Source organism: Oncorhynchus tshawytscha, linkage group LG26, assembly GCF_018296145.1.
Source record: "Oncorhynchus tshawytscha isolate Ot180627B linkage group LG26, Otsh_v2.0, whole genome shotgun sequence".
NCBI classification, from domain to species: domain Eukaryota; kingdom Metazoa; phylum Chordata; class Actinopteri; order Salmoniformes; family Salmonidae; genus Oncorhynchus; species Oncorhynchus tshawytscha.
The window spans coordinates 6392938-6410067 of NC_056454.1; the positions used below are offsets into that span (position 1 = coordinate 6392938).

General features: G+C 41.0%; 1 protein-coding gene across 1 annotated transcript in view; it reads right to left on the bottom strand.

Annotated features, from left to right (window-relative positions):
• The window catches only part of LOC112225094 (tomoregulin-2), a 142382-nt gene extending 126813 nt beyond the window's left edge, over positions 1–15569 (bottom strand). The window contains exons 1-2 of the mRNA XM_024388723.2: positions 14819–15569; positions 3026–3135 (exon numbers count right to left, since the gene is read on the bottom strand). Of these exons, the coding sequence (XP_024244491.1) occupies positions 3026–3135; positions 14819–15005 (297 nt within the window). The 5' untranslated portion in view covers positions 15006–15569. The remainder of the gene's footprint in view (positions 1–3025; positions 3136–14818) is intronic.
• Positions 15570–17130: the final 1561 nt, after the last annotated feature.

Consider the following 17130-nt stretch of genomic DNA (forward strand, 5'->3'; position numbering starts at 1 on the left):
CGGACTGCCCTTCTGGCCTTCAGGCTCCATTTCAGGGCCCTAAAACATCATGTGTTGCTGGACACTACAGGAGTCCCCATCTATCGACGTTGCCCTATCAACCAGCATCAACTCATACAGTCTGCTCACAAAGGCACAGCTCTGGGAGCTGCCGCTGGTACTGGAATCTTCTTCACGCTGATTTTAATTGGCACATTTGTCATGCAAAGGTAGAAGTCAGCTTTGCAGCACACTATGACAGTAGAGCCCAAGGGAAGTCTCAGAGGGCTTGCAGGTCCAGAGACCCACTACTAATGCAATACAGATAAGAGGAACACCACATCTGTGAGAAAGGAGTAGGAGAGTAGAAGCTGCAGGGAGAATAGAAAATATATAGATAGAGGGAGAGAGAGGTAAAGAGGCAGGAGGTAGAGAGTCAGTGGAAGGGATAAGGGAGGGAGTGGAGAAACAGATAAGCGGGGTTGGATGGAAAGAAGGAAGGAAAGAGGGGAGATTAAACATATTGTATCATGTATTATCCATTGTCCTGTCATTTCACGTTAGTGACGATTCCTACCCCTGCCGATATGAGATGTTGGTGTAACAACTCCCAATACAAGTTGTCTTCGAAAATATTTAGCTATACTTAGCCACTTCCTGACAAACTTACTGTAGATTCACATCAAACACTGATGAATACCTGAACAGCCATCATCATCTTAAGCCAAGGTCCCTGCTGATCCAGTCTCCCTAGGCGCCCTTTATCCAAGGCTGCCCCTGGGAATTAAACCCACCATTACGTCTCTATGGACTGTATGTCTCCAACCCAGACGGTTCACATGGCCCCAAATTAAAGTATCATAAATGCATACAAATATATGGAACAAGGTCTCCATCAGGAATGCTCTGATAATGACCTCCCGAATTCCACTTGGGACTGCTCCGCTACGGTCCTTCAGTGTGTGTGTATGCATGTGTGTATTTAAGTGTGTGTGTGCGCGTTTGTGTGTGTGTGTGTATATGCATGTGTATTTGAGTGTGTGTGTGTGCGAGAGTGATATCTGGTAGTTTGCTCTGAGAGCTAGGAAGGAGACGCTCTCCTTTCCCACTCTCACATCCACAGAAGTCTGAATCTCATCACAACATTGGAAGGAGAATGACATCAAAATGCTGAGTGACCAGTAACAACCAGATATTAGAGGAAATAAAAGCAACATTGTGAACTGATACACAGAATGCCATTAAACTGCTGAAAGACAGTCATGGGCAAATATTAGAGAAAATTACAGCAACATCATGGCATGACATCCAATGTATTACAGCAGAGAAAATGGCCAACCCCATGTTTTATGGAGTTACAGAACACACATTACAGACAGGGTGAAAACTACACCTTGAAGAGCAAGCCGGAGCCGTTATCACAATAGCATTTTGGAGAAAATAAAACACTGATGTGTTAGAAAGCGAGTCATACGCCAATACGGATGGATGACAAATGACATTCAACCAAAAATCCAAGCATGACTCAAAACAAAATAGTACATTACATTCATTCAAGGACATACAAAACATGTACAGTGAGCACAACAACCCACCAATTAAACACAGATAAGAGAGCCCAGTTCAAGTATCATTAAACGATAACAAGATATTTCACAGCATGTCCAAGAATCACATGAGCATGGAGCTTTAGCTACACACACATACACAAAAACGTGTGTCCACACACTCACACACAGGCAGTGTGGGTTGACTAGCTAGCTACCACGGCTGCTGAATGGGCATCCTGCCGTTGAATAGGATCCATTGATTCTCTCAGATCAAACCCACTTCCTCCTCTCAACTATACTGCACGTAACCCCTCAAGGGCTGAAAGTGTGTGTGTGCGTGTGTATGCCTGCACACTAATGCATGTTTGTGCATGCTAGGACATTAGGGGTTGGTTAGTACACAGCCCCCCTCAGACCCAGCCCCCCATAAGAGGATACATTTTGCTGAATTACGGCACTTAATGGAATAAAGACATGGCGGCTAGTAGGTTTAAGCGCATTGGCGTCAGGTCCTGTCCTGTCCATGAGACACAGGATGCTACGGCAGGCCATGACCCAAGGCCACACCAGTATTAAGTCAGTATGACATGAAAGCGGTGTTAACCGCCTCTTGCTAAGCTTCACAGAGAGAGCTCTGTCCCGAATGACAGCCACTATCAGTGCGAGATCTCAGGGATGAGAAATGGAGAGGTAATGTCATTTATCTGTGCGCTTCTACTAATGTTCGCTCCCAGGGAAGTACAAAATTGAGATAAAAGCAAGCTTTGGCGCTGGATGTGCTGATAAGCTCGCAGGATTGGACATGAGAGCATCGAGCTGAAACGCATTAGGCATATCCATGTGCTTTATCTCAGTATCTTCATTTATGTAGGTAATATAGAGCATTTTTGTTTGAATGAGGTAAAAGCAATACAAAAAAATCAATCAATGGATGGCTGGTTTGTTGCAATTTTGTTATAGATCGGTAATAAACTGAAGCATAAGCCGTAAAGTATAGCATCATTCACTGGATTTATGTTATTAATAAGGGTATTTAAATCTGTGTGTTGTCAATGGCTATACCATCAATGAAGTGGAATACATAAAACAGCCACCATGATTGAGAGTGACATTCGGTTTTATGAGAAGCGGTAAATTGTCTTCACTATACATCGTAGTCCCCTCCCTCTTGATAGCTAGTGGGTTTTGGTGTCCAGCCACCAATCAGCGAGTTATAAAAGCACATTTCTGAGTCGAAGCACTGAAAGGATGTTGAAACACTGACTGGTGTAGACTACAAAAAACACATTTTTAAATTAAATTGTTGTTACATTAAAGGCCCACTCCTTCACATGAAAAACAACAAACAGGCATCCCGCCATGAAAATAATTCTACAACCAAATGAGGTTGCAATAATAATATGCCATTTCATAATGACCGCTGCATATGAACAGAAGAATATGCAACTTTTTCCTGAAACATTTTTCTGAGAATGAAACATTGAACAATGTCTTACCTTGAAGTTGCAGATGCACGTCACTGTCTCTCCAATTCTCAGACACTCTCCGTCAAACTTGCAGGTGTTGGTGTCACACAAAAAGAGATCTGTGTCCCGGTCATCAAAACCTGCCATGTAAAAACACAAAACTTTAGCTGAATATATAAACATACTGAAGCAAAAGTTGCAAAAATGGCACCCTGTTCTCTAAAAGGTTTATTCTACTGTCCCATTTACACAGAGGGTTGTACATGGAACCCAGAAGAGTTATTCTACCTTTTTTTGAAGAGTGTACAGTCACATTGAGATTAAAATATTTTTGGGTGAATAAGACTTCCTAAAATTAGAACCTACTGAATGGCACCAATAACAGCTTTGTAAGGGATACATTTTGTAATAATCCCATTAAACATATACCATTGAAAAAAAAAGCTAAGTCAATTGGAAAAACAACTGTACAAATGACCCACACACTGGTTGAATCAACATTGTTTCCACATGGAAATAACGTGGACTAGATGTTGAATTGATGTTTGTGCCCAGTGGGGACTGGAGAAATCAATGTCTTCCATTAGTCATGCTACATTTTATAACAACATAGTCTGTCTTTGTCTTTAGGGAAGGAAGTTCTGTCTGTCTTTATATAACAAGGTTGACCCCAGGCATTGTCCCGAGGAGGCAAAAACTTTGTTACAAAGGACACTACCCCACTGGGCACACACTGATTTAATTAATATTGTTTCCACGTCATTTGAATGACATAACGTTGAACCACTGTCGGATAGACGTTGAATTGACGTCAGTGCCCAGTGGGGTGGGTGCATCCCAAATGGAACGCTATTCCCTTTATATTGTCCTACTTTAGACCAGGACCTATTGGGCTCTTGTCAAAAGTAAAGCACTGTATAGGGAATAGGGTGCCATTTGGAATGTAAATGTTGGATTTTATACAATTCAGTCTGAATTAGGTAAATCAAATGACTCAGAAGAAGCATCCCAAATCGAATCAAGCAGTCTCATGGGCATGAGACAGGACAGAAAGCTCCAGGCTATTATTTTTACCTGAGCCCATTGCTTACAAATAGCCCCCGCATGTCAAAAAATGGTCTTAAAAGCGTCCATTTGAAACCGAGAAGCCGTAGTCTTTTATACAACACATTGACAAAAAAAGAGCTATTTATTTGGGACGAAAACAAAGTTAGGTAGAGTGAAGTAGAGGCTCTTCCAGAGAAGAAGAGGAGGATGGTTATCCTCATTATAATACATAAAACCTGCATTAATAGATAATTAGGCTTGGCCTTCTTTTGTGTTGTGTCCAACATTCACTCATTTTTGTCATACAACCTTAGCTCAGAAAATGTTGGACAATTGACATTCATGTCATTCATGTACAGTTACCTGCACACTAAATATACATTTTCATCTATGCATGTGTGTTTCACGTTTTGAGATTAAAGATAAGAGATTATCAACATTTTTGAAAGAGGATTCAATGTAGTTATGCATAACCTAAATTATCACTTTTTGATATGTTTTACTCAAATAGAAAGCCAATTTAGTCATAAGAGCAATTTCTGCTTGACATTTCTTCCAAAATAAAATGAAAACAGCAATAATCTGAGGCATGCACTTGGCCTCTAAAAGCTCAGCAATTAATGTGTTGTTGATTGTTAGCCAGCTACATGACAATGTTGTTCTCAAGAGGTGATGGGTAGTAAGGTGATGGATTAAACATTGCGACAGCACTTCCGTCCCGAGTGCTGCCCAACTCTCCTGCCATCATCCTAAATGCTCTCTTCTCTGGATGGTGCTCATTGCTCAGAGGAAAGGAGTCTAGCATGCTAAAATAGCCAACCTGCTATTTACATGGGTTCTTAATGGGCAGCAAGGGTTAGCTCTTAGCGGCTCCATATAATCATACAGCCAGAAGCAGCAGTATGGACGTCGGAGTGACACTTGGATTATATGGCTGCTGTACTGAAGCACTTATTAGACGAGAGCCCTATGAGTTGCCATGGGAAAGTGGCAAGGGGCTGACACATGGGTGACACTCACGCGGAGAGGATGGTGGCAGTCATGCTACAGGCTAATTCACTTCTTGGAAAGAAACAGAGGTGTTCACGTGTTCCCAGCACACTAACAATAGCCTGCTTAGTCCCAGAAACCTTATTCACCAACAAGTCTGTAGAAATGCCCACATAAAGAATGCAATACTCCAAAATTAAACTCAGGCGATCCCATGGTATTTTTGCCATATACAGTTGGGGTGATTCCTCACAAAACTAGAACAAAATACATTTGTTGACACATATTTGACATTTGTATCTTAAAGCATGGTTGAGAAATAATTAATTGAAGTTGGAATATTTGTGACTTTTTTGCCTGACCCAGGTCTCCTTAAAGACTCCTGTCACACCCTGACCATAGTTTGCTTTGTATGTTTCTATGTTTGGGTTGGTCAGGGTGTGAGCTGAGTGGGCATTCTATGTTACATGTCTAGTTTGTCTAGTTCTATGTATGGCCTGATATGGTTCTCAATCAGAGGCAGGTGTTCGTCATTGTCTCTGATTGGGAACCATATTTAGGTAGCCTGTTTGGTGTTGGGTTTTTGTGGGTGATTGTCCTTGTTCTGTCGCTGTGTTACTTTGCACCAGTATTAGGCTGTTTCGGTTTTCGTGGTACGTTTATTTGTTTTTGTATTTGATCGTGTTTACTTTGTCTCATTAAACATGGATCGCAATAGCCACGCCGCATTTTGGTCTGACTCTCCTTTGCCTACAGAAAACCGTTACAACTCCATAATGTTTCATCTTCGATTGATTTATGATTATTGAAAAATAAAAACATGAATATTGAAAACATAACATTTTTGATTTGTCACATTTACACAATATATATATATTAGTTGAACATTCCAGAGTGTGATCTCTGTTACTTGTGGAGTTATGATCCAATTTGTCAGCATTTCCAATTAGATTGAATGTGAAAATGGATTCAAAATGGTCACCCTCTGCTGGTGGTGGTAAAAGAAGGCATGTGATTGGTTACATTGCCGACTAAGCAAATGTCTCTGTCAAATGTCAAAGTGGTCTCAAAGGGTGTCCATTTGAAACCGAGAAGCCGTAGTCTTTTATACAACACATTAACAAAAAAGGAGCTATTATTTGGGGCAAAAACAAAGTTAGGTAGAGTGAAGTGGAGGCTCTTCCAGAGAAGAAGAGGAGGATGGTTACAAATGTCACTAAGCAAATGTCTCTGTATAAAATGGACCATAACTTTAAAACTATCATAGATCCCACTCTGAAACTTTGAGTACAGAGTATATTATGTTCAACAATATATAAAACATCATGTTTATATTATTACATTTTCATAAATGTATGTAAGAAAATAATTAATGAAAATAAAATACTAATCATATGTCATATGACACCAATTTTTGCTTTGTAGTACCTACAGATGAAAAAGGAGGCCTGGGTATGGCCAAAATGTCATAAATGTTCCAACTTCAATTAATAATTTCTCAATTATGCTTTAAGATACAAATGTCAAATGTATGTCAACAATCCTTCCTCCAAAGGAACCTTCTATTGATTAAATGTTCATAGACTTTTTTTGTTCTAGTTTCGTGGGGAATCGCCCATAGGCAATCCAGAATTTACAGAAGAAATGGGAAAAATAGCACCAGCTAATTTCAACAAAATTTTCCTAAAATAGCATACATCTCGAAATCTGCTAAGTAAATCCACAATCACCTCAAAAACACGCCTTTGAAACATAAACTTGACCCACCCTCAAAGATGGAGCTGTTTCTCTTCTACCGTTGACAGAAAACAATTAGCCTAAATCACTTCAAGTTGTGTTTCCTTGGGTAATATGTTAGAATACATGGCATGCAAGTTGCATAAGGATTTACTAAGCAGGTGTCAAATGTGACACATGAGCAGAGCCCTAGGAGTTTAGAGAGGTAATTTATCCTACTTGTCAAAAATAGCTCTTGGAATGCAATAAACTGCCTTTAGAAATGGCACCACATTAAGATCAATATATGAAATAACATATAACTCAGCGTAGGAGTACTGTACATATGGTTATATACAGTATAGGCATATTAAACAGACAAGTTAATTGTAGAAAAATTCCCTTGAAAAACCCCAGCTGTTTTGCAGGACAACATTTTGAAAGATAAACATGATAATAGAAAGATAAATATTTCAAATATACTTAGGGAGCAATTACTAGACTTCAATTGTTGACTGTAAATTGATTTGAAATAGTAAATTTCATATGAAGACACAAAGACAGTAACAATCAATCTCAGATGAATGTAAACTCCACTGTAGGATTAGTCAGAATGTTTTGTATTTTAAAGCTGAGATCCACCCCAGACCATTTGTTATTGTTTTGTTTTTGAAATGGAGGAGATGAGCATCCAACAATGTAAAAAAACAAAAAACAATTGCAATACATACTCTGCTGTATTATCCCGCGTGCAGTGATGTACAATGATGTTCGATGAAAAAAAAAAACATTGTTCCATGTTTGAAGTAACGTTTTTGTAATATCGCAAATGGACGTGGCAGTTTCACCGAAACAGATTTCAACTTTAAGGACAGGTGTGGTTATGTGTCAATATCTAATGTCAAAGTCCGTAAGGGTGAGGGGAAAGCTTGTATGACAACTAGTTTCTACAGCTTGTGAGGTGTGGTGGTTTTAATGCTCGTGAGTGCAGTCTGCATTTATCTGTGAATGAATGTGGACCAAAGAGTCAAATAGATACCAGATAAGAATACAGACTCAATAGCTGTGCTTTGCTGACTGTCAGACACAAAAAGCAAGTCACAGTCATAGCGGTTACATAATCAGATAAATTACTGCACAGTCAGACCCAAAGCCATAGACTCAAAGACACAGTCAGAGCTACAGACTGCCAACATCTAGGACATTCAGTAGTGAAGCCGAAAGTGTCTGGTGTTCTCACAGTTTTAGGCTGAAAGTATTGCAATCCACGTATTCTCTGAAAAAACGGAAAGAAAAAAGAATGGGTGAGAAACTTTTTTTTTTTTCAAAAGACATTGAATCTTGCCGTGTTTCTTTTTGAGACATTCTTGGATTTCTCGAAAATCACAAATTAACCATACTCAAATATATAGCCCAACCTGGAAAACTAAAGGTACAATTCATACAGTATGTGCAGGCTTGAGGTTGTGTCTCCCTGACAGACATTTATGGGTTGGTCCAGCCAAGAATTTCAGGTACAGTAGCAGTAACAGTTCTCGTTGTTGCTCAGTGTATTTTGACCCTGTGATACACTACTGCCTTCGGGAACAATATGAATTGGTGAGCTGCTTGTAGCTAACATTTGCTAACTGCAAAAAACACTAAGGAAACAAATTAAATTAAATCAAATGTTTTATTTGTCATGTGCTGAATACAACAAGTGAAGACTTTACCGTGAAATGCTTACTTTACAAGCCCTTTCCCAACAGTACAGTTAAAAAGTAAGAAGATTAACAAATAGATAAAAAGATAATAACACAATATAATAACAGTAGCAAGGCTACATACAAGCTATATACAAGGAGTACCGGTACTGAGTCAGTGTGCTGGGGTACGAGGTAGTTTGGGTGATTGATTGAGGTCATATGCAGGTTTGGTTAGGTGATTGACTGAAGTACATATAGGTAGGGGGTGAAAGCAGAACATCTAATTAACTGTTCAGCAGTCTTATGGATTTGGGGTAGAAGCTGTTCAGGAACCTTTTGGTCCAAGACTTAGCGCTCCGGTACCACTTGCCATATGGTAGCAGAGAGAACACCTTGTGACTTGGGTGGATAAAGACTGTGTCCATTTTTAGGGCCTTCCTCTGACACCGCCTTGTATAGAAGTCCTGGGTGACAGGAAGCTTGGCCCCAGTGATGTACTGGGCCGTTCGCACAACAATCTGTAGCGCCTTGTGTTCAGATGCCGAGCACTTGCCATACCAGGCGGTGATGAAGCCAGTCTCGAACCCAGAATCTCTAGAGGCACAGTGATACAGCGCCTTAGACCACTGCGCCACTTGGGATGGCCTGAAAAACAAGTTCCAATGACTCCAACCTAAGTGTATGTAAACTTCCAACTTCAACTATCGGTCCTGGATGGCAGGAAGCTTGGCCCCAGTGATGTACTGGGCCGTACGCACTACCCTCTGTAGCGCCTTATGGTCAGATGCCGAGCAGTTACCATACCAGGCGGTGATGCAACCGGTCAGGATGCTCTTGATGGTGCAACTGTAGAACTTTGAGGACCTGGGGACCTATGCAAAATATTTTCAGCCTCCTGAGGGGGAAGAGGCATTGGTATACCCTCTTCATGACTGTGTTGGTGTGTTTGGTCCATGATCGGTCCTTAGGGATGTGGACACCGAGGAACTTGAAGCTCCTGACCATCTCCAATACAGCCCTGTCGATGTTAATGGGGACCTGTTCGGCCCGCCTTTTCCTGTAGCCCACGATCAGCACCTTTGTCTTGCTCATATTGAGGGAAAGGTTGTTGTCCTGGAACCACACTGCCAGGTCTCTGACCTTTTCCCTATAGGCTATCTCATCGCTGTTGGTGATCAGGCCTACCACTTTTCACAGTCGTAGGTGAATAAGGGAGCACAGGAGGGGACTAAGCACACACTCCTGAGGGGCCTCAGTGTTGAGGATCAGCATAGCAGACATGTTGTTGCCTACCCTTGTGTGAGCCATGACCAGCCTATCAAAGCATTTCTTGGCTACGGTGGGATAGTCAGTTAGATAGTCATTTAGACAGGTTACCTTGGCGTTCTTGAGCTCGGGAACTATCAAGGTCATTTTGAAACGTGGGTATTACAGACTGGTTCAGGGAGAGGTTGAAAATGTCAGTGAAGACACTTGCTGGCTGGTCAGCGCATGCTCTGAGTATGTGTCCTGGTAATCCGTCTGGCCTTGTGAATGTTAACCTGTTTAAAGGTCTTACACCCGATACAGAAAGCATGATCACACAGTAGTCCGGAACAGCTGGTGCTTTCATGCATGGTTCAGTGTTGCTTGCCTCGAAGCGAGTCTATGGGAGGGTCAATTTGTGTGTCTTTTAACATATTGTCATTCTTAGAAAATGCAGCAATAGTCATTACAGGAATTGGTGAGCAGGTTGGTAGGTTGGAGTGGCTGAGCGCTTCACACACAGGACTTGTAGGCCACAAGTGGTAGTTGGTCGAATGCAGACGTGTTAATATACTAACCCCTACGCTAACCATTACCTTAACCACTCACAAGCATGCCTAAACCAGAATTATGTGAAAATACCCATCCATATACATACATTCAGACATAGTGAGCTGCTAATGTCGTCATTGAACTATGAACCAATCATGTGAGGGTGTGCTTTGTTTCCATCAGGCCATTATTTACCAGAGAAACACTAGTTGGAGCCCCACCGGCACGTCCACAACATAAAACATTGATGTAGGATCTTAATTTGATCACTCTGTTGTTGTTGTTGTTGTTGTTGCACTCTGAATTGCAGATGAGCTTCGTGATTTACATAAATTCACTGAAAACCCACACTAACACACAGTGATATTAACAGTATTGCACTTTTCATGGAGCCTCATTTTGGCCAGTTTATAGTTTAACCACCCATAAAACAACATTATGGGCTAAACGTTAAAATCCTGTTGCTGCAGGATTATTTTGCTGTGACAATACTGCTCGAATTAAGATCCTACATCTGTATATTGCTTCAGGCCTAATGTGCTCTTAGCTGCAAAATATGCCATATCAGAGGCCAAGACTATTTGTACTTCCTATGCCCCACCCACTGTTAAAGGAGGAGATTACAGTGAACTAAATAATTTACCAAAACAAGCTGGCAGACATCAAATATGCAAAAGGTGATGTTTATATGCCAACTATTAAGATAGCAAGCAAAGCACTTATGCAACCCAAAGCAATTTCTCCACAGTCCAATGCGTCACCAACATACGTGGAACTGCATCTGTCACAGAGCCAGATAGCCCTATAGGACATTCCCTGTTCAAGCCTTGTGTTGGTAAAAAAAATGTAAGGAATCAATTAGAAATGTAGAACAGAACAACAGCAAGGGTGAGACTCTTCTTTGACCTCATTCTTACATCAAGTATGTCATAGTTCCTGCTACAGGTTTGAATTGTTTCTCCTATAAGAGAACCATTGCTTGTTAGTGGTAACAAGCATTGCAAAGAGCGGGGGATTTATGTGTTCAAGAGCACTCTTTCTGATCTCTCATGTGTAAATGAAAGGGGGAACTCAGGTCATGGCCATGAGTTAATCTATGGTGATTTATACATCTTAAAAGGCCTGTTTGAAAGGTTGCTGGAGGCAAGCAGTCAACAATTACAGATCTAGGATCTTAATTTCAGTCAGTTTGCTACAGCATGAAAATAATCCTGCAGCAACAGGAAATGTGAATTATGTGGATTATAATTAACAAACATTTTTGGGGAAAATCAAGTCTGAAATTTCTAAATGGAAACCGCAAATAAACTGCACGTTTTACATTTCCTGCATAGCAGGGAAGTTATCCTGCAACGGGATGATCAAATTAAGATCCTACATCTGTAAACCTAGCAATTTTTTATCCTGTTTCGATTAGATGATATTGGGCCTTTCTCGTCACATAAATCCCAATCTCCTGATCTCAGCTATCTTTTTCTGTATAATGTATGTAGGGCAGCTGGTGAAGAGAAGGATTTTCCACCTCTATCCTCAGAGGCAGAGATTCTGTTGACCTTGGGCCACTGATAATTCTATTGGATCTGGTTTCTCGCATTCAATGTTTATTTTTTATTTTTTTACAATGGTGGTTATTAATGAAGTGCAATATAAACACTGACTGTATAAACTTGAGAGAGTCTCACCAGCTTGTGGAAATATCTACAAAAGTTGCCTCTTATTAAACCAATGACTTCATATTCACTGAGAGTTACGTTTCGTTGGTCAGTTTTAGAGCAACAGTGTTTTACTGCTTTAGGGAAACAGCTCAGTTGCTAAAGATGTAACTTAATTTAGATCTAGCTATGAACACAAATTTTAAAAAACAAGTTGATGGAATTAACAACATACTGTTTATTCTCCTAATAGTTTTTTAGTCCACAATCTCTATTGAAGACTGTGCCACCGGTATTTCAAGATAAGATCATCCTAAAATCAGAATTGACATGGTAAAATGGTAATTACACGATAATAACCTGCACCAATAGACACAATTTGTGTTTGACACCAGGGACACACACACCTTTTGGATAAAAGCTTCACTAAATGGCATATATTATTATTATTTATATTACCATTAAAGAAGGATATGAGGACAACTAATGCATTTCCTGCTTTGCAATCAAAGTATTTTCACTGTCATGTCAAAGCAGCCATGGACATGGTGTTGAAAACGTCCATTCATTATATCATTGGTTTATATAGACCATGACGAGGAAGGCGGCTTCCATTGAGACCAGCTGCTATTTATGGGTTCAGTGTTTTGCATCATTGAGGATTACCATTCATGTTCATAATGGACAATGTGTCACTTGTTACATTTTCATGTTGGGAGGGATAAAAGCTCAGACACAGCCCCCTAAGAGGATCATGTGGGTTTGAGTGGGGGACACCTACTCTTCATCATCATCAACAACAACAATGCATTCACGTTCACAACCATGTTGGTTAGGCCTATGAACACACACACACACACAATCCATTGCTACTACACCACAGTCACAAAGTTTAGACCCTAAAAAACAAAGTGGAACTAGTTATATGAATCCATTAATAAGATGGATATTCAGGATGTGAAAAGGCAATACGACTAAAATAAGTCTCTTAAGTCAAGTCTAGTCCAGACCATTAGAGAGAAATGAAGGATGCAAACTGGGGTTGATAAACGACAGAGCTTTGACCTAATTATCTACAGCAGTTCAGTAATAGCTTAGCTACCAAGCATGTGTCCCAAATGACACCCTATTCCCTATATAGTGCACTACTTTTGACCATAGCCCTATGGGCCCTGGTCAAACGTAGTGTACTACATAGAGAATACAGTGCCATTTGGGACGCATCCAAGTCTTTCCTCACTTGCTGAGGAAATGGGACATAAAACGCATTCAGGATAGCATATTTAGTCCCCTGGTCCCAAGATTACCATCGTAACCTGTTACTCTGGCAATGTTGGCCAAATATTTAATGTTGGCTTTAAAGCATTCAGACCTCGAAGCCTACGATTTTCAGGTAGTGCTCTGCATTCATTTCCACTTAAATACATAGTTTGTTAGAATATTCTTGCTAAACAATACAAATCCAGTGTCTATTTGCTTATCTACATTTCTTGTGTGATAATAGGCAACCTGATGGGTAATTGGACTGGGGGTTAGTAGAGAGTGCTCTTCTCAAGTACATTCATATGCTTATGAAGAAAATTAATTGAAGGCTACAGGTCCAAGTGTATGGATTAACGAAAATAATAAATTGACATCACAATCATTTAGCATTTTATGTAAACTACAGGCTAAATAACAGTGATAACTGCACGATGCAAAACCAGTGGGTATTGAATAATGCTCTAGCACTCAGGCCTACTGTTCTCAAATGTGGGGTAAAGGGCTGAGGCTATTTTAGGATTCAAATTTAGAAATGCGACAGAAAATCTACGACGGCACAGTCAGATGATTTACAAAGGCAGGCTTTCGCGCGGACGTGCTTTACAGCCTCGCGACCATGTTTTTATCGGTTTGGCACAGAAAATGGAAAACAAGTTTACATTACACCGGGCTATCAAAAAATCAGTAAGGTTCATATTCCGGGTAGCACTAAATGAAACTCCTGCAGGTAACGGAACAGCGCCAGGTAGATTAAAAGAAAATGCTATATTTCGCCGTACAGTAGGCTAAAGAACAGACAAATAGGCTACCTGTATTCTGGTAATCTACAGATTACACAATGTAAATGGTTTGTAGCAGCCTATAGTGAACAAATAAATGCATTGTAGTGCGTGCAATGGGTTAAATATTGTCTTTGGTGACATTTCCAATTGCTCACAAGTTAAGAAATAATACGTTATTCGTGAGTTATTAAAATGAATCAAACATACACTTGGAGACATTGATAGAAGTGTATAGGAGGATTTCAGACCACTGTAGACTATTGGGGAGTCTAAAATATAAACTAGAATGTGGCACTTAGGTTCATCACTTGAGGAATTCATGTTGAGAAATAACTGCAATTCAAAATTTTGCACCGCGCAAATTATTCCGCAAAAACATTGACTAATAATAATAATAATAAAATAGGATAGTTATAATAATAGCCAAATATGGCTAATTAATTGATTAATAAGCGAAACGATGCAAGAAAGGTAAACATTTAATTTCATGGACATTTACATCAATGTGCCACTTTGGTATATCAGAAAAAAAAATGCGATTCAATTCATGTGTATGTTGTCGATGATAAAGCCATATCGTATTATAAAATAATGGGACCTTTAGGCAACCCTGAAATTCTCGAGGGATGATGACCATCCTCACTCCTTGGCTATTTGGAATAACGTTTTACTCTAAAACCCAAACGATGCTACTTGCAGACAATGCCTTCGATAATGTATTAGCCTGTCCACCCCAAATTTCCATATGCATTAGGACTTTTATTACCGTTACCACAAAAACTATCAGGCGCCCTGCGTACCAATGCGAACATCTGGAGCAGGCTGACAGAACAGACTATCAGGGAGATAATGTAGCCCAAAGAAATGCCCCCGAGTCCTTGGCTTTCTTACCAGAGCAGTTCCAGCCGGTAGGCGTCTGACAGTCGCTGAGGGATGACGGGAAGGCGCAAAGTTGCTCTACAGGTAAAGTGGCTAAAAACGAAACGACGGTGATCCAGACCCAATCTCCTACTGTCCGGCTCCACTGGTGCGGGCGTCGGGGCTCCTGTAGTGCCGCCGCCGCCACCGATAGACCCATCTCAGTTCAGCGGCGCACCCCGACAACACAAGCGAGCTGGGCAAAAGAGGCAGACACGCACCAACAACTCCGGTCCAGACGTTGGCTGTTTCACCGGGGCGCTCAGTGACGAAGAAAGGGACATCTTCCGTGCAAGAAAGCGTGCCCCATTAAGTGCTGTAGAGTAACCAACGGGTTCCGCCCGATTCGAGGTGGCGCAGCTACAATATGAAGGGGGTTCGAGTGAAAAGGTCTGGTGGGGGGAGGGGGCGGGCAATGGAGGGTGTGTGGGATGGTGTCAAGGGGAAAGTTAGCCAGGTAAACCAGTGAAAGAGGACGGGCAGGCAGGTAGAGGAAGGATGCTCAACGATGAGGAGAGAAAATAAAGATGGGAAAAAGGGGTTGGTGGAAGGAATTGAAACAAATACTGTTTATATCACTCGGTTTCGATACGGATACGTCCTAGTAATATCCAGAAATGCCACTGGCTTCCTTGACAAGCGCTCCCCTCGTAGTTGTGTTCAGACGCGCAGTGAGTCTGTCTGTTGCGCTCGCCTCCTCATTTCTCTGGAATCCGCGTTGCGCCCACCAGCAGCAGGTTACCGGTCTGGTTATGATCACGTGGTGACGGATGCGAAAGAGAGGGGGGAGGGGGTTCTCGGTAATTATAGAACGCTGATTGGAGGAGAGAGAAGAATGCTATACGATGGAGAAGGAGAGGAAGGAGGGAGATACGGCTTTGTGGTGGACACAACGGTCAGTGTCTGTTCACTGTTTGGGCTTGGAACGAGCGGGATTCGGCTCTAGTCACAGCTGAACCATGCAGGAAGGGTGGGAAGATATGCACTCACAATCTAATTGGCCACTTGCATTTAAAAAGGTTGCAGAAATCGATTCGTCCAGCTGGGGCTTGGATTGTTGCTTTGCTATGAAATAATGCGGTCTCCGTCACTGAGTTGCCTGTCCCACATAATGCCAAAATACCTCAATATTCGAAATATTATTCTCAGACATATTGTTGCCATAGCTGCTTCGACCCAGTAATTGATATCCTGTCAGACACAAAGGCACTGCTATTTTTACGCCTTAGAACAGGGATGGGCAACTGGCTCCCATTTTGTACACCCCCCTCTCTCTCTCAATTAGCCAATGGACCCCCCCACACACACACACACACACTCATTTAGTCCATGGCAGCTAACATTTTTTAGTTGGTAAATATGCCTATAGGTAATTTCCGTCTCATAATTCGAAGGCACAGGGGGCAATGTCGAGTGCGCGGGAAATAATGTTGAGCGAAGTTGGAGAGGGTTGAGAAAAAATAAATAAATAATTATATATCAAGGAAGCAGAGGGTCATGTTGAGGGGTTAAGAGCTCAGACCAAAATGTTGCGTGCCCAGAAAGTGCAATTGAGCGCAAGAAATGAAGTGTCGACATGCATCCCCCTGCTCACGGTATACTTGCCAGTGCTCCCTGGAATTGCACCTGTGCTTGCACGATATGAGATATATGTGCTTGCAAATCTACAAAGACTTGATACTCAAATATGATTGGCAGCATTATTGACCAATTAATTACAACAATGACTTTGACTGACTACCCAAATGGAAGGCGGGACCCATAACACGTGACGTTTACATACCCAGGTAGCTAGTTTGTAGCCACATTATAACATGGAGGACTCCCGGCAAGGCACTTCTTCTTTTAGGTAAGAAAGCTAGCAAGCGAATTAAGTCTAATGCTATTTCAACATGTTTTTGATGATCTCATTGATGTAGGCGGCTCTAAATGCGATGGAAAATGTGTATATTTATATTATCTATAAAGATATTTTTTAAATGACCATTAGGTAGCTAGCTACAGAAGATAGGCTGAAACTGCTGGGGAATCGCTACAGTAGATAGCCAACTAACTCCCACCATCAGCTGAGTTCATCAATGAAGCTAATGATAGGTTTATAGAAAATAAACTATATATTTGCTAATTATTTTTTAAAGACTTAAGCACATAACACCATAACACAGATGTTGAACATTAGGAACCTCGTGACCACCAGTAAAATCTCCATTAACTTAAGGTTTATTCTGGAGTTTATTCAGGAAGGTGCAACTTGTTAGATAAAAATACAAGTAACTGCCAAAATA